Below are 18,989 nucleotides of genomic sequence, written 5' to 3' on the forward strand. Positions count from 1 at the left end.
TGAAGTCTATGAGCGCCTGTACAGATCAAAAAAGGCTACTGGCAAAGTTCACATACGGGAACGAGGATACGCAATGAAAGCCCGCAAATGGGAGCAGCTTTCCTATTTGAGCTGCATGAAAACAACAGCGTACGAGGAGAATGTGACAACGTTATACATCTGCCAAAATAAACTACGCCAAAGCAGTGATTTCACACGCTAAAGTAGGTTGAACCACTTTAAGCATATGCAATTTTTTCAAACCACGACATCAACTTTTCGAAAAGCAGGACAGCCGCATGCTGTGCAACGTTAGTGTGCGTTAAAGAATCCCAGGTGGTCGAAATTTTTGAAACCTTCCACTACGGCACCTCTCATAGCCTGAGTCACTTTTGACGTTAAACCGCAGAAACCAACTTTTTTAATGTTGTGTAAAACAGCGAATCCCCACACCCCACCCTCTTGAGCTCATGGGCTTCTAGACAACACACAGTAAACTGGCGATTATTCATGGCTGTAAATGCATATCACGATGAAAACTGAATCTCAGATACGGAAACCGCTTTCTTGGGTCAGTAAGAGGGAATATTGCACCAATAATTACGAGAAGCAGCTGTCGCGACCCAAGTTATTATAAACAGAGGACACCATGTTATTTGAGCGACCTGGGGAAGTCGAACGCGGCAGCAACGTCACTGCCGCCATCCACAACCAGGCCGAGGTGCAGCGACAGTTGCTCGAGGAGTTCCGCGAGAGTAGTCGCGAAGTCCGTGAGGGCACTGCGATCTCGCTCAAGTGACCGCTTCCAGTGCAGGTAGACGCGGGAGAAGAGCGCCCCGCCGCCTTCTTTATGATGGAGAAGTGTCAGTCGGGACACCAGCTGACGCACTCTCATCGGGTCACTAAAAAGTGACAACAGGTGTGCGTCCTCCGTCGAAGAGCCTACAGGAAGAGTTAGATGTTTGACACACTACTCATTCCGTGCACATATTATTCAAAATTAGAACCATGAGCACAATTCGTGGAATTTCTTTACACAACGATGGAAAGTTATTGGCTAGTCGTTGATCAGCCGTTGATTAACGAGGAAATGATTATGGCCAATATAAACAGGCTTAGGAGAAGCAAACCAAACAATTATGGTGGCAAAACCAAGGAAACTACAGGAGTATATTCTAGCAGTAGTTTTTTTTTTTTTTTTTAATTTGCGATATCTATTCATGAGAAATGAGTAATGTCATCCTTCTATGAATGAAAGTGAACTGAATAGAAAGCAGAAGAAAAAAACTACTTGCCACCAGTGCAATCCTGCGTGCTCAGAAATTCAAAGTGTAAGACACCATTATGAAAAAGTTGCCCATTCACGATATTCCACTAGAAAGAATTGAGTGCAGGACAAGCTGTATTATAGCATAAAAGTTGTTGTGTATCTGGGTCAAGAAGACACGTTCTTTGCCTTTTCCGCTATTCGATGTTACAAAGTGTCGCGAATCCAGAAATTAATTTCCTTAAAACCGTGAGGGAAGCGGCGGAGGAAGAGAAGGAAGAGAGGGGTGCATTTTGGAGATGCGGCCTTACTGGCATTTTCCCTGTGCATTTCTTGAACCTTCCCCCTCGAAAGAAAATAAAAAAGGGATGAGAGGAAGCAATGCTCCTTCGACATGAATGTGCTCCTTTGCGTTCCTCATAATTAACAAGTTAGCCTCAAAACGACGAGGTAGCACTAGATGGGAAGATGTGTGAAAACCTGAGTACTTTTTTAAACAAGCATAACATCATTACATCCTATAAATTTGGTTTCACCGAGAAATACTCGACAGAAAATATACCACTGCTCCAAAAATAATCTTGCAAACATTTGAGTGCTAGAAATGTATGCCGTAGTTATTTATTATTTTATTCTTGATTACTCATTTATTTAATTATTTTACTAAAAAGCTTGAATATTAACCATTTCGCGGTAACTTCCTCACATTACAAAGCTACATATTTAATCTCCAGCAGCGGATTCGGACTGATACATTAATGACATAGGTAAAGTTCATCCAGCTGCCCCGCTTCATAATTTATGCCGATATCATTAACTGAGCTGCAGTTTAAAACTAATAAGACACTCGCATTGCTAAGATTTTTAAAGCATCTCTGAGTGCACCCAGGACAAATATTTTATTGATTTCGCCCTCTGAACAAGATAATCGACTGCCACACATATAATGGTTCTTCTAAGGAAGTTAATGCAACAGCAAATGAGAAAAGTTTCAGCGTCATTTTCGTGGCAATGCGGCCTGAAACTGGCATATTAGCTACATGCGCTCCACAATCTCTCGCACGGTTAGCTTCATGACATGACCTGTTTTCTTTTGACTTATAGCATCGAACATTAATGCATACTTTATTGAGAATTATATTAGTACCTAACACTCTAAATAAGTTACGGGATATGTTAAAATATTGATTACCAGGTGTTCTTACGTCTGAATTTGCGTCCTTATTATAAAGACACATTGATAATTTCCCTAACTTTCTTTTCGGATTCATTCAACTATTGTTTGCGTTCTTCAAGTCATCTTCACCACTACGTATCCGCCTGTAAGTAGAACGCAGGTCCAGTCAGGCATCGAGAAGGGGTTATGCCTGCCGCCCTGAATAACCCCATTTGTATTTAATGATGCTAGAAATAAACTTGACTTCATTTCAATCTGAGTCAGGCGACCATTATGAGTGCTACAAGCTAATTATATCTTAGCTGAAAGCAAGAGTTATAAATAGAGGGCATGTAATCCGAATGCGAAATAGCCGACGGTTGCTAGGGGCATCAGAGGAGGCCTTAGCTCTGCAATAAATGGCAAAAAAAAAACATTCTAACGCAACTTTTACTGCAAGCACCTTCTCGAAATAGAACCAGGTCGAATTCAAACCGGCACTACGCTCGAAATTTCGTCTTGCGTGAGCCCACCAGCGAAAACTGAGAAGCGCATCTTGCGAAAACTGAGCAACTGCAGTTCCCTACATGTCTCTGCTGACTCACAACACCACCTAGGTCTTAACTGCAGTCCGCTTCTGTGCTATAGGTGGAATTGACTCACGCCGTTTTAAGGAAGTCGTTGCAGATGCTCTCGAATAAACATCGTACCATTTCTGACACCTGAAACAGGTATTCTAGCTTTCGATATGTGCAAGCGCAACTCCACAGCGTTAAGTGAGCAGGAGCCGCATAAAACAAATGCGCACAGACGTGAGCAACGTTGTCAAGAGCAGAGCAGATCACGCAAGACTTTAAAGCTATTCTTGAGTTTCACGAAAGCGCTTGCGCTCAAGCAAAACAACAAACATGTAAAAGACAGCGCCGCCAATATTGCGCTCATATTCTAGGGCTGCGTTTGATTTAGGGATTTAGCTGTTCTGCAGTACACCGCTCCGACGCTCTAGGCAAGGCTGTTCCCGTCTGTAGCATCAAGCCGATCTTAGACCGCTAATATGCATATATACCACATTTTTCTGCTGTGCAATGAAACTTTCGCCATTTGGCAATCTGCTTCCAAATGTATTCAAATTTCTCAGGCTCCATTCCGCAAAACCTTGAGTGACATTAGTCGCGTACTATCTGCAAACGTATGGAAATGGGAAATATTTCATTTTTCTCAAAATTCGTAACATTACATCACCCTTGCGAAAAAGTGAAGAGATCACGCGTTTTGACAAAACTGCATGCCAGCTTTTTCTGACGGGAAGCTGATATTTCTAAATTATGCATACGGTAGTCTCTCTAATACGCTTGGCGTCTTGCACATGCAAATTATTCAGGTTCATCTTTGTTATACACAAAAATAATAATTGCAGCGGTTCGCGTGGTCTCCTCCCCTTTGCGAAGGGGTGTACATAATAAAATATGAACAGCGAAAGTCGAAGTTATATGAACAATAAATTATTTAACTTGAAAAGGAACGCAATTTAAATATTTCGGTTAGAAACAGCTTAGAAATAATTTCACTTCGAACTGAACATATCCATTTTTTACTTTTTTTTTCAAGAATATTATATCAGGACCTACCTTCTGCTAATTACTCCTTTCCATTGATTCTTTCTGTTGTCGTAAAACAAGTGTTGCATTGGCTCTACAGTGTCATTTGCTACAAATTCATGTTTGCTTTTGACGTGCATTTATGAAAACGTATTTTTTCTGTTACTCTGCGGCACAATTTTGAAGCAGCTATTGATGTGTAAGGGGTATGTGGTCTGGTGAATATGTCCTGAAGAGAGTTTTTTCTGCTGTTCGCCTGCCTTCTGTACCCTCAAATTGCCCTCAAATTAAAACGGAGCATAGGCCTGTGGAAAAAGTGTTCTCCTTCGTCCGGCCTGCTGATGAGGTGAACACCAAGAATGTGAAGCCGAACATCAAGGTGTCCCACCCGCACTCAAGCTATGCACATGCGCATCCGCTTGCAGGGATCACTGCGAATAAAAATTTTGTTCATTCGTGTGCTCCATGTTCTTTTGGGGTCAGTGCACGTATTTGGCGTAAATAAACTCTTCTTATGCGTTGCTGAGGGAGGATAATGCTCACCGCCCACAATGACGGAGACGGCGTAAGGTGAGCCACCCTTGGCAACACCGAGTTGCGTCACCGTCCGAATGGCGGCGCTGTCCGCCGGCGAAGGCTGCACGCTCAAGCAGCAGTAGACCAGGTGGTGGCAGTACGCGTGCGGGAAGACGCGCACGCCCAGCCCAGGACGCCAGGAGCCCTCGCGGTACACGCAGACGAACCTACCCACAATGAGACATGACACTACTCGTGATACGCTGCCATCACTCGTAATTCCCATGAGCGACGTGCTTATGTCAGTAAATCAGCGCCTGAGGTGTTTTCCTCCTATAAACCATCTTGAAGAAACGAATAAAATATAATGATTGTAGCGCCAAGAGAACGGGGAGGGAAATGCGGTACTATTGTGAGCAAAAGCAAGAGAAACACCACTCCCTTGAACTTCCGAGCCATGCTTCTCATACATGCGGGCGTCACCTGACGATGTACTCTTGACATCGAAACCGGAGTTCTCATGCAATAAGGCATGGTTTGGAATTTGGAGGAGAGCGACCCCTAGTTTTGCTCGCGATAGTAAGTACGCAAGCAGATGTCAGACAGAGTGATGGAACTTCAAACAGGGTTTTATTACAGACATGGTGCGATTCTTATACACCAGTCCCACCATCACTCGCCATATCGAAAATAGCTTGAATGAATTCGAGAATATGGTTTGGTTTCTGCTTAACGTCCCAAAGTAAGTCAGGCAATGAGAGACACCGTAGTGGAAGGCTCCGGAAATTTCGACCAGCTAGGGTTCCACCCGAGAAGGGTTGGTTCATTCGATGACAGGTACGCAGAGCGACTGCTATCAAAATCGTCCTCCAAAATCGCAATTTATTTTCCTACAACTATATCAGGCGTCATCCAGTTTTCACGCCTTTATAGAATAAATCTATCTTTAAACAACGACATATTCTGCACGCTTGCGGCAGTGGGAAGACAGACGCCAATGCTCATCTTTTTCATATTGCGGTCACATTTTTGGAGCCTGACCTTCAAGCAGAGGTGTTTCGGTACCGCATATTAATTTCCGCACGCAAAGCCGTCTGATTAGCACACTTTTTTATACAGCTCCAGAAAGCTGGTAACACGTGTGCAATGTGTCCTTTTTATGAGATCATGGCGCGAAGATAGGCGATAGGTGAATATGTGCCCACTACTGCAAGTTTGACGGAGTCCCACTGTTTCATAACTGTTTTTTTTTTTTTAGCATAGCGACAGAATGACGCATCGTCCAGGCAGTGTTGATTTTGAAAATCCGAAAAATCGAGAAGAGACAGCAAAGCAAATATACACTACTCAATCAATTGCGGCTTTGGCGGACGATTGTGTCAGTTCTTATGTGTATCTCCTACGAAAGGAACAGACTTCTCTGGGTGACGTTTCATGCTAACAGTTTTAAACGTTGCGTGTGACATTAAAACTGTGGTATAAGAAATGGGTCTTCTTTGTACGAAACTCCTGTTGGAAGTAGCGTTGTCTGAGTGTACCTTGGTTCCGTCCTCCTCGTCTTTGCGCTACAAGTCCGGTTCAGACTGCGTCAAAACGCGGCAAGCACCCATCCGAGAAAAAGCAGCTCAACAAAGTGACTGCAAGCAGCATGCTGGACATACGCGGCCAGGTTGACCGGCTGAGTAGCACTCTCCTTTTACCAGCGGCTGCTGTATATGGCCCATTCCGCGATACGGTGTCGTCGTTCAAGCTTGTCGGATTGCTACCTCCTCTAGCAATCGACCGAGCATCACTGGTAATAGGGAGAGCAACCATATGCGTCACGCGCGCTTACGTATCCGCCTATCCACCAGTAAAATAATATCCTCCCAGCCAATGACTGCTTGCTTTGCATGGCCACTCCAGCATTCTCAGCAAGTGGAATTCACTAGAGCACGTGACATCACTCCTGTGTGTAGCAGCATAAAAGGAGTGGATATACCCCCTGCCCCATACTAATACTATACATGTTTCGAACTATTGCGACGGTAAACGTCTAGCGAATATTTGTTGAAAGACAGCGAGAGAAAGTACACTTGTAAAGAGTTCACCTCCAGATGATAGGTGGCAGCGAGACTGCACAGTTTAAAAAATGGCCTTTGATGTGCGAGAGCGGGGTGTTAATACCCCACTCATATATAATAAAAGGCGGAAAAGGTTGCGAGCGCTAGCGTATTTCTTAAGGCCGTATTACGAGCCCCGCTGTACATACATAGGATTTGTCATTTCTGTTTAAATCGAAAAGAAAGGAAATAAAAGGTAAGCAACATTTAATTTTCGAAATTCGGTTTTAAACGAACAATGTCACTATCGTTGACATGGCCACCGAACCTAAATCACATGCCCGAAAGAAGCCATATCACGAAAAGCAGCACAAGGAGAGTTGAGAAAGGGTTACTTCCGCTGTGCGAGTTGATACATCGCTCCAGTATTTGATACGCCTATGCAGGACAGGAGACTCCACATCACTGCCATACGTCATCTGCTATCTTTCGTTTAGGACAGCTGATTTGTTAAGCCGCTTTCTATGCTGCACGTAAGAGTACGTTAAATCACACATAAGCGTCGCGTAAGAGTGACATATACTTGCTATCGTGATGTTCAAGCGCCAGCTCCGTCGCTGTGCTCAACACGCAGACCACTTGGATGCCTTGCCCTCTTCTTAAGTCAAGCGCCAATACCCGAAGGCAAATCCACCTTCTAGCAATATCATTTCGCGTTTTTACGGAACTGTTACTTAATTTCTGGTACTACTCTATAGGAGATAGCATTCTTGTCTACAGCCACAACCTATAGGTTAACTGTATTACCAGTAATTAATGGCTCTTCATGTATTACTGATAATTTGAATGCTCAGGCCAACAAAACAACTAATACAAACTCTAAGTGAATTTCGACCACACTGCAATACCATATTATACCAGAAAGAAACTACAATCTATCCACAGTCTAATTCATCCGCATTCTATCCACAAGAAAGAGTAATTCATCCGCACGAAATAACATTCGCCGAGAAAAAAAAAAAAAAAACAACTGTGACCGGCTTTCTACAAAAGACAATCAGGACGGCCCTGCACTACCCTCCATTCTAACCCGAGAAGCAAATTCTAGAGCACTATAGCCACGACAGAAAGTAGTCAGGTGCGCCTAGCAGTGACTGCAAAGCGTGGCGAGCTCCCCTCTGCCCCAGCGCCGCAGCTTTGGAGCAGTAACCTTTTCGCTTCTGAACCGGTTTCACACATGTCGATCATTCCCCCACCGCCTTTTTTCTCCCTTAGTACGCGTCGCAGAATTTCTTCTCCTCCCTGCACCACGCAGTATGTTTTGCTCACCAGACCTCAAACACTTGCAGGCTCTCCCTGACGGAGCTGAGCTGTGATGTAACTACAGTCAAAACTCGATTTAACGAAACCCGATTTAACGAAAGCCTTGATGTAACAAAGATATCTCGAATCCTCCCCAGGCGCCCATACGGTCCAGTGCTTTGAGTAACTCGAAATAACGAAACTAATTTCGCTATCCGTCTCGATTTAACGAAGGTCTTGCTGAAAATGAAGATGAAAATGTCTATTTTTGGTCTATTTTGAACAAAACGCTCAAGAATGTATTGACTGCGAGCCAACTTTAACATCGTGCAGCAACTACGTCCCGCTTTTGTCAAACTACGCAGTGCGAAATGCGAGTTATATTGATTTGAATTCACGAGATTCTGCCAGCGATAAAAGGCCGGCCCGTCGACCCGGTGTCAGCAGCGGTACCGCATGCCAAAACAGGTACAAATTATGGTTGCCGCCTTTAATCTGCTCCGACAACGTGCCGGAACGCGTGAGGGAAGAACGCACGAACTATCCGGGCAGATGTTGCTTACGTCACTGCTGGGAAAGAAATTTAGTTCCCTGGCCGGACCCTTCTTGCCGAGATAAAATTTTCGTTGCCTCTTTTCATACACGCTGTCGGTGTCGGTGGTTGCGCGAACCGCAATTTGATTGTAGTAACATAGCATAGTGAACAAGTTGGTATTGTACTTAAAGATGAAATAACAGTACAGCTTCCCTGGTCCTTTGTTTAAGTGGCGCTGTTATGTTCTTTCAAAACACCATTTCATTTTCAGCGCATTTACGCTTCCCAAATATGATTCTGCGGTCCTTCATTGATGCCGCGACCCCATATAATAATAGACTGTATCGGATAAAGTGACCTAAAAATGCTTCCCTCGATAACGAAGTTCTCGTTTTAACGAAATATTTCGCGAGTACCCTCAACTTCGTTAAACTGAGTTTTAACTGTATATTGTAAACAATTGCAGTGGCCGCTCGAGCGCAGGCATTTGTGGACAGTGCTCGGACACTTACGCGCGAGCAACGCGAACTCATTGTCCTTCTTGTATTTTGTAAATAATGTACAAAGCTCCCCCTGTCCTTTCTTCTTATCGCTTCCCTCTGTACTTCCCTCCGCTATGCTCCCTATCCCATTTTATTTCCCGCCGGCCGCCGCTCAGGTGCTTCAGATTTTGGATAGCAGTTGCCGCGGCCGGCAACAGGCTTTTCCTTTCTTTTTATTATTTATTAATAAACTACTACCCCCTCATTCTCACCCCTCCGCAGTCGAAAAGAGGAAAGGTCAAATTGGCTTCATAGATCGGGTTTTTGAGAGACAGCGGGTAGTAGTGCTGCAGCGCAAAAACAGATAAACTTATTGCTGAACTGCAGACGCTGCCGCAGTCGAGCCAACATGGCGATCGTAAGGACTCCGTCTAAAAGTAATCAGCCTGGGAGCAGTAAGACGTTTACTAGGCTGCGCCATTGAATCGCGCTACTTCAGTGAAGACGAAAGCCCATGGTTTTAGCTGAACACTTTGTACTACTGTAACAAAAAAAAAAACAAAGAAGAACTAGAGACCATCGAACAATGTGTACAACCGTCCATCGTGCAAGCGGAATCGCACAAGATCGCTTCCCGCCTCCAGGGTGTTTTCATCAACATTTGTAGATCCTTTTCAGTTCCGCATCTCCCCAGCGCGCCCGTAGGGAGCTTGTGGACCACCGCTGTTCCCGCCACCGCGGCGCTGCTGTCGACCTTTGCGCCAAGTAAGACCGTCGTCTGCTACCGAAGTGCAACTTTCCACTGTGCTTCCAACTGCGCTGGAGCATTGCTCGCGCTTCGTGGCGTCATTACCAGCGCTTTATAAGTTTACAGACTTGTTTCCCGTCGCAATAAGGATGATTGCCGCTTAGAAACGATCGGGCGCCTGCGATAATTATTCGCTTTGGGCAGAACAGTCACTTTCGTGCGTGTGCATTTCGCCATTTGGTTTTAATGCCTGCGCTCATATACATGTACTTCGTATACATGCAAACAACGACGGGCACTGCCGCATGCTCGAACACTTAAAAGCAATTCAATCTTGCCAGTCGCATCAGGTGTAGTGATTGATGACGGATTTGTTTCGGATGAACGATGATTAGTCAATTAACTCACTGAAATTAATTGAATGATAAATTAAATAAATGAATACATAGGGAAAAACAGGTTCAAAGGTTTCAGAATGGTCAGAATGAAAAGCCAATGTTTGATGATGGTAAATATTGGTGTATAAAATTGTCATAATAAAACAAAAATAAAAGGTCAAGAGCATCGATCGTATGAGTGGAACGCTATAGCATCTTAACAGCGGAGATTAAGTGTCTCCTTAATTTTTAGGTTTTCCGACGTGAGCTAGGTGCGTTGCATTAGAAGCAAGTGCATTCTCTCTATGCTCACTCCTATTTCATCCGATTCCATCGAAATGAACATTTTCTTCATCATTGTTTTAGCAGTAAAAGACACGCCACCCCGAATGAATTGTGTGAGGCGTACGGGTGCATCCTGTGACCGTTGATGTCTTCTGAATTCAAGGTTTGAAGTGATTGAAGGACTGTGGGCCTTATAAAGGACAGAGACACCACCTTTGATTGATATATATCCTAGCCTGACCGGTCTTGTATGCTTTCATAAGAGCTTTTGTTTCCGCTGCTGGTTAAAGCGGCACGAATCAGCCAGCCTCTTCGTCAATGAGGGGCCTCAAGGCGCACATTTTTTATAGGTTAATATTGTGCACTTGTTCTTTTCAGGGTCTCCGCTATTTGGAATACTTTACACCCATTTCCATTTCCTTTCTAATTCAGAAATTCGGCCTGTTTATGGTAGACAGTCCCTCAAATGTTAGAGGTTCAACAGGCCTTGCATAGTTCGCAAAACCTGCACAATCTCCTCTACATCTCTTAACGAAGTAATTTCCAGATCAAAATGGCCAACGTCGACACCAGTTGACCGCGGGCAGATATTACGCAACACACGAATACGCGAACACCAGCACTAGCTCTTAGGAATATTACTGCCTTGAAAAAAAAATCAACCTATAATAAAGACCCATTTTCATCAAGAACCGCCGATCTCTAGGTAACCATAAAGTGTTTTTTTTTTTATGCGAAGCATATTAACCTAGGTTTCGGGCCTTCGCGCGACGCCCGACGGTGGCCACCATTGACCCTGAAGTGGGGTCACGTGACATGACGTCACGTGACGTCACACCGGCTGCAAATGGGGCCTCATATCGCGCCGTCGGTCGCCTCCCGGCGGTGGCCACCATTGACCTTGAAGTGAGATCACATGATGTGACGTCACGTGATGACGTCACACCGGCTGCAGATGGAGCCTCATATCGCGCCGTCGGACGTCGCCCGGCGGAGGCCTCCACGCTTCGGTTCGCGCCGTCGCGCGCGACGCGGCGGCGGCGCCACCATAGCTGCATCACGTGACATGTGACGTCACGCCAGGGATGAAGCGGCGCGCGCCCGCCGTCGCGTCAGTGTGCCCGCAACCGCGCCAGCGTCTTTGCGCCGGGCGTGTATGCGGTCAAGAAACCAAGAGTCATGCATTTACGGACCATAAGAGTGTGTTTGTCGGGCTGCAAAGAATAAAGTACGACGATTAGCTTATAACCACGTCTCCGTTACTTAGCCCCATCCACACTGAGGCAGCTGCTTAACATGCTTCGCATCCACTGGGCTTAACCTTGATAAGCCTCCAAATGTTTTTTTCACCAATTGATTAAATTTCTCTCAGCTGATTTACTCGGCATCTTCCGCACGTCGCTTTGTGTTGTGCCGCTACGTGAAATTGCGGATTTTGTTTTTACATTTTTGCCTTTCTTGATTAAAACAGAGGTAGAATAGATGATTAGAAAATATGCTAGGAACTACACCACGCCTGAGAAACCATGCCACCCGCTAGATCTTGACCACTTCTTCAGTAATTGCAGGTTTACAAAATTTAACAATATCCCCTTCACACAAGTGTATATTGCACACCCTTTATGTCCTCAACACTACCTCTCTGGGGTACCATTCCCTGCCAGTTGCAAGGCAAACGTCCATCGGGCAGAGAAAAGACGCGTCTCTTCTCCCTGTTACGCCGATGCCTGCTGGAATATTCTGGCTCATAACGCATTGTAATAGGTTTGCCCAGTTTTAAAACATTCTAAAAAAGATAAGTGAAAGACACAACCTGCCCTCTGGGGGCAGTTATTTTGGAAATTTTGTTCTCGAGATATAACGTCCAGCAGCGCATGCTACTTGTAGGTCGTCGATTAATTATTCCTGAACAATGCCAGCGTCCACACTGAACTGCAGGGTAGACTGTGCAGTACAGCCGGGAATGCACACGCTCACAGATAAAAACAGCATATATTGATAAGAAACCCTAAATAAATGCACGAAACTATTGCAGCGTCGGGAGGGCTGCCGCATCGGCGCGCGGCCGGCGTGGCCGGAAGCGCACATCCACAACAATGGTTTTTTTTTATAGCCATGTCAGGATCGCCAGCCCGGAGTGTCCCTTCACGTCGAGAAAGTACTAAAACTGAAAGCAGGGGCGTATATTGCTTACCCCACCGCGGTGGTGCAGTGGTAACACGCCCGACTATTGTGTCGGAGTACCCGGGCATATGAGCCAAGAGAGAGGTGGTGAAGGTGGCATTTCCTGGCCCTACAGGGCTGCGACGGTAGGTCAACGCCGCTTGCGGCGAGGGCTAGCCAGCCACCGAATTTTATCTGTTGTAGGCCGTCATTGCACCCGCCACTGCATCGGTGGTGGACGACGGCTGATGTTGCGGCGCGCGTCTTTCACTCCCTCTTCTTTTTCCTCTCCTCTCTAATTTCTATTTTCTCTATTTGATTGATTGAATGTCCTTTATTGAATGGGAAGGCTCATGGCCATGGATGGAGATAAAGGGGAGTAGACATAATCGTCATTGTTTAGGTCGTCACTCGAATCACATTGCTCTAACCAGGCCACTAAGCGAGCCATACTTGGCAAATATCATCTGTGTGTTAGCATCAGTTTCTAGAAGGGAACGGTAGTTCAGGCGGTAGGGTTCGATCTCGGGGCGTCCAGTAGAAAAAGCAGGGCAATCCCAAAGTAAATGAGATATGCCGCCGCAGGTTAGAGTCGTACAGTGGGGGCACGTAATCATTTTCTCCGTTCTATTTTCTATTTCCTCTATTTTAACTGATTGATTTATAGGAAGGGAAAGGCGCGGTAACTGTTTCACTTGTTTGCTGTGGACACCTCAATCGCACCGTAAGGGAAGGGAGGAAGGTGAGAGTGAAACTGGAAAGAGAGAAAGAGGAGCCGTAGTGGAGGGCTGCGGAGTAATTTCGACCACCTGGGGATCTTTAACGTGCGCTGACATTGCACAGCACACGGACGCCTCTTCGTTTCGCCTCCATCGAGACGCAGCCGCCGTGACCAAGTTCGAACCCGACCTCGGCGGCTGCGTTTCGATGGAGGCGAAACGAAGAGGCATCCGTGTACTGTGCGATGTCAGCGCACGTTAAAGATCCCCAGGTGGTCGAAATTACTCTTATTAGCCACCCAGTACAGAAACCCACGGAGATCAAGATCCTAGGGCAGTATATCCCGCAGGGGCGACAGAACACCACCACAATGAAGAAGCTTACAACATCCACCGAGCAAATCCTCCGGATGATACATCGTATCCGAAATAAACACCATGGCATGAAGGAAAGGGACACCATCCGCTTGGTACAAGCTTTCGTGATCTCGCGGATAATGTACGGGACGGCATTCCTTAACCTCTCCAGGTCGGAAATTGAAAAGTTGGAGACACTCATCAGGAAAGCCTACAAGACGGCCCTGGGGCTACCGAACTCCACGCCAACGGCCAAGCTCATGGCTCTAGGAATACATAATACCCTCGAAGAGATGTGGGAAGCACAATGGCTCTCACAACTCAATAGGCTCGCACTTACAACACCCGGCAGAGAACTGCTCGAGAAGATCCATGTTAATCAGCCCTATACAATTGACCAAAGGGAAGAGGTCCCACGCGATGTGAGAAGACGCATCAACGTGTACCCCATTCCGCGAAATATGCATCCCGCATATAACATCGAGAGGAGGATAGCAAGAGGGGAAGCCCTGCAGAAGAAATGGGACAAGCAGACTAACACCCTTTACGTGGACGCAGCAGGACCACACAATGGAGTCATGACTATCGTAGTCTCAACGCCTGCGGGGTCGATGGTGAACTGCGCCTCGGTGAAAACATCTAACCCCACTCACGCAGAGGAGGCAGCTATTGCATTAGCTGTAGCATCTAACCCCAACGCCGTTGTGCTCACTGATTCTCAAAACGCCTGTCGCAACTTCAATTACGGATTAATTCATAAGTCAGGGTTGTCATTGCTAACTAAGCACCCACCCAACCAAGCATCAATCATCTGGTTTCCCGGTCACCTGGAACTACCAGGAGGAAACGAAGCCGCTCACAGGCATGCCCGAGCTCTTCTATACCGGGCGTCTCCCCCTGATGACCATAAAGGGTGCCGTGACCTGATAGGTTTAGCAGTGTATGCTGACAATCTCGCGCCATACAGAACAGCCAGAAAGGAGTACCCAACACCACACAAATCCCTCAATAAGTTAGAAGAGAACATCCTTAGGAGACTACAAACCAATACATACCCAACACCAGCTAAGTTACACCTGTGGTACCCTACACTATACTCTCCGCAGTGCCCACACTGTGGAGAGGTAGCTAACCTCTACCATATGGTGTGGGCATGCCAATTTAATCCCTTAGTTGACCCCATTCCCAACCCCTCGGAGGAGCAGTGGGAGGCTATTCTGCTCAGCGATGATCCTGACCGTCAGCACTGGCTGGTGGGGAGGGCCAGCGCAGCAGCAGCAGCCAATGGACTACCGGACTAGGCGGCCCACCCACATGTTCTGAGAATACTGAATAAATAAAGATGTTTTCAATCAAATCAATCCTTTCTTTTCTAAGGAAAAGAAAATGTATGGGCCTGCTACTGGCTCTGTAGCTGAGCCACCTCCGCTGCCTGATTGATTGATTGATTGATTGATTGATTGATTGATTGATTGATTGATTGATTGATTGATTGATTGATTGATTGATTGATTGATTGATTGATTGATTGATTGATTGATTGATTGATTGATTGATTGATTGATTGATTGATTGGAAGGGGAAGGCGTGGTAACTGTCTCACTTGTTTTCTGTTGACACATCAACCGCGCCGTAAGGGAAAGAAGGAAGGTGACAGGAAAGTGGAAAGAAAGAAGAGCCGTAGTGGAGAGCTACGGAGTAATTTCGACCACCTGGGGATTTTTAACGTGCGCTGACATCGCACAGCGCGCGGACGCTTCCTCGTTGCGCTGCCTCGTGCGGACACAAGGGAGAAAATAGAGAAGAAAGAAAAAGAAAAGGGAGAGAAAGGCGCGCGCCACAACTGTCGTCGTCCACCACCTGAGTGGTGGCGAGTGCGATGACGGTCTACAACAGATAAAAATTCGGTGCCTGGCCAGCCCCCGCCGCAAGCGGCGTTGACCTACCGTCCCAGCCCCGTAGGGCCAGGAACAGCCACTCTTCACCACCTCCCCTCTCTTCCCTTCTGGTGAGGTTCAGGTGCCCAGAGCCCGACCTACTGTACAGCTAGCGCGTGACGTATCAAATTTCTCAAACCAATGGCCGTAAGCGTAACCTGTTCCCCTCGTAAAAGCGCTTTGTTGTGGGCGTGGTTCGGCTATTGTTGTTAATGCGATAGCATTACTTCGCTATGTTCACAGATTTCTGTCTGTAGACCGTGTCCGCAGGCCGTGTCCGCAAAATCGTGTCCGCAGCAGTTGTGTATAATTGAGAAGTGTTAGAGGTAAATGAGTGGTGTCAATCGATAGAGGGTGACGTAATGTTGCCGAAAAGTAATTTGGCCAATAAGTAATTAGGTAAATAATTAGAATAACATGGTCGCAGGAAAGGAAAGGCACAGTATCTTGCACATTTGTTCTGTAGACACCTGAACCGCGTGTAAGGGAAGGGAGGAAGGTGGGAGCACGGTGCAATTATAGTATTCTTTCACCGTGGGTGGGAGTGAAAGCGGAAAGAGAGAAAGGGATGCTGGTAATGGATATGACGTCAAGGATGTGACGTCACGCAACCGGAAGTAGAGCTGAAAAAAAGTGCATAGGAAGGTATTGGCGCGCAATTTGAGAATACCAAACACGAGAATGGGCAAACAAGAAGTGAATTAAGAAACTAGAAGCAATAAAGTTGAAAATAAAGTTTATATTTATAGCTGTCAGCCTGTCTTTGTGGTATATTCTATCAAATGATAGTTTGTAAAGCTCGTTCGCACGAAAAGCCGTCGGCGTCGTAGTAGTAGTAGTCGGTATCGCATGCCAGAAATAGTCGGCGGTGGCGTAAAAAACTCGTTTCAGGGTAACTTGTGGCTCTAGTGATTGATGTGTGAAGGCGATGACAAATTATTGAAATCATTGTAATTTATTGATGAATTAAAGAAGTGAAAAAATTGAAAGAGTTCAAATGTATCGAATAGGTCACAGTGAAAATCTAGGGCTTGATGCTGATTATGATAATTTAGAGTGCGTAATTTATCCAATTATTGATTGAAATAATTTAAAAATTAAAATTGGAAAAAAAAACTTTAAAGGCATCAAAATGCTCAAATAGAACAACAGTGCTTGATCATGCTAAAATGCTCAAATAGAACAACAGTGCTTGATCATGCTAGTTAAAAACATTTAGTCTAATTGATCAAATAATGAACTGATTTATTTCAAAAATGTGGAAACGGGGGCTCAAAGGTATCAAAATTCTCAGAATTAAAACCAATTATTGGGGATGCTAATGAAGAAAAGTTAAGAGTGAGTAAGTTCTTAATTAGTTATTTGAAATATTTGAAAGATTGGAAAAGGAGGGTTTCAAAACTGTCAAAATGTTCAGAATACAAAGCAAAGCTAACTATTGGTGTATGTTTTTTTTTTAAGTTAAAATTAATAACCTTGGCCCGTGTACGTGGAACGCTATCGCGTCGTGCCCTTAATGCTGGAGCTTAAGCGTCCCTCTTAATTTTTGTCTTCTTGAACTGTCCCATACGAAGATTATGATATCACCTAATAAAGCAAAACCCGTTAAAAGCATTGTATAACTATGTTTTTACATTTTTATGTCGTTTATATAAAAACAAATAAAACGATCAAAAATATTTCAAATGGATGCCACGGCAAGCTACGTGTACCCCCGGAAGTTTTCAGGGGTCTACGCCAATGACTAAAAGGACTTGCGGTGTTTATTGATACATTGTTGCTGACTGGTAAGCAATGATTTGTGATATCATTTCACGACGCTGAGAGCTAAAAAGGCTCGCGATAATTTTGTTTTCGACAGTCATCTGCTTGAATTCAGAAAACTCAATCCTAGTATTATATATGGCCATGGCTTCAGCTCCAACTTTCTTAAATGCTACCGTCCTTTCCTACTCGATCTCTTCACTGTGTTGTTTTAGTATGCGGATAACATATAAAGAACAGAGAGAAAAAAAAATGGACGACGACATTTTGTAATGCGAAATTTGACTGCAGCTCTTCAGATATTGTCGTTTTGAGCAAAGAGTGACAGTACCCCTCAGTGTTTTTATACCTTGTACTAGCTGGTACTGTAGGTGCATCTGAGGATTTCTCGTTCCGCTCGCTGTACCGCCTGCGTTGGACCTTCTCTTCGGCGCTGAGCAGATCCGTCTCGTTCTGGACCGCCGCCATTACAGCGGCGTGGTGCCTGTCAGCCACGGCGATGGCCAGTGCCACAGCGAGCACGCAGAACGTGCCAACCGCCAGCAAGTTGCAGGCGAGAGCAAAGCGGGGCGACCGCAGCAGCTGTGGCAGCGAGACACGTCTCGCACAGGGCGACGCCGAAGGTGGCATCCTGCTTCTTGACATCGAGGCAGCAGTGCTCACGAAACTGTCCCCGTCTACCGCCTCGCAGTCACCGAACGTGATGAACTCGCTCTCCATGGGACAACCTCGAGATATGGTTGCTGGTCACAGCGGTTGCGTCACAGACTATAGGCACTGTGCTGTTGTTGTTGCTGTTGACCGTACAAGGCTGCTGATGTTCTTATTTCTTCTTCGTTTTCTCGCCTCTATGTACACGGCACATACCCACAGTGGGGGATTGGCCAGAGTTCAGTGCACGTGTAAATTGAATACATGATCCCGGCTTGATATATTGCCACGTGCCTAGCGCCGCGCGGCCGCCGTGCTTGGTGCCGACGACGACGAAGCAGTTGTTGGCTCGAGAGGCGCGCTGGTGCTAGACTCATTCCAGTTCTCCTCTTCTTCGGGGCAAGCGTCAAGGGATATAGTGTGCGATTCTATTCATGATTACATAATTTCAACGGGTAGATTCCTATGCTAGGTACGATTTCATTACCTTTTCTTTTCCATTTTTTTTTCCAAATCCTAGTTAAACATCCATATTTATCTGAATACTCCAGTCCTTGAACATATATATTTACAATCTAAAATGCACCCTGGCCCATCCCCGGCCGTAGGTATGTGCCATTCTGTCTGAGGTCATCATCATCATCATCATCGAAACTAGAAGCTGACCTTATTCTCGGGTCCTCGTCTACGTGTACCTTCACGGCTCGCTGTGGCTTGAGTCGTGACACTGGTAGAGGTGCCATCGATTATTCCTTCTCCTGCGGACGACCCAACGTGGCCGCCTCTCGTGACCACTCCTGTTCATCGTGCAAGCCGGCAGCTCCGAGGCTTGCCCCCCGAGGCCTTCCTTCTTGATGAAGAGCCCCTAGCTATGGCAACGACACCACCCGCCCGTATCACGACTAAATGCGGAACGTCTACTTCAGCCTTGAAGACGCTGCTCGGACGTGGTTCGAGAACCGCGAGGCCACATTCTATACGTGGCCGGCCTTTCGAAGCCAGCTGCTCGGTACGTACGCCAACAGTGACCGCCGGGAGAACGCGGAGCGTGCCTTGACCTCTCGAGTCCTGTGCCTGCGAACGAAGAGGTCGCAATGTACGTTGAAGACGT

General features: G+C 45.9%; 1 protein-coding gene across 1 annotated transcript in view; it reads right to left on the reverse strand.

Annotated features, from left to right (window-relative positions):
* LOC146198515 (uncharacterized) overlaps positions 1–17,947 on the reverse strand; it is a 33,005-nt gene extending 15,058 nt beyond the window's left edge. Inside the window, exons 1-3 of the mRNA XM_084591923.1 lie at positions 17,577–17,947; positions 4,544–4,743; positions 645–921 (exon numbers count right to left, since the gene is read on the reverse strand). Coding sequence (XP_084448049.1) covers positions 645–921; positions 4,544–4,743; positions 17,577–17,947 — 848 coding nt within the window. The remainder of the gene's footprint in view (positions 1–644; positions 922–4,543; positions 4,744–17,576) is intronic.
* Between the last annotated feature and the right edge of the window lie 1,042 nt (positions 17,948–18,989).

The sequence above is a fragment of the Amblyomma maculatum genome, chromosome 2, assembly GCF_055883805.1.
Source record: "Amblyomma maculatum isolate TAMU_Amacu chromosome 2, ASM5588380v1, whole genome shotgun sequence".
NCBI classification, from domain to species: domain Eukaryota; kingdom Metazoa; phylum Arthropoda; class Arachnida; order Ixodida; family Ixodidae; genus Amblyomma; species Amblyomma maculatum.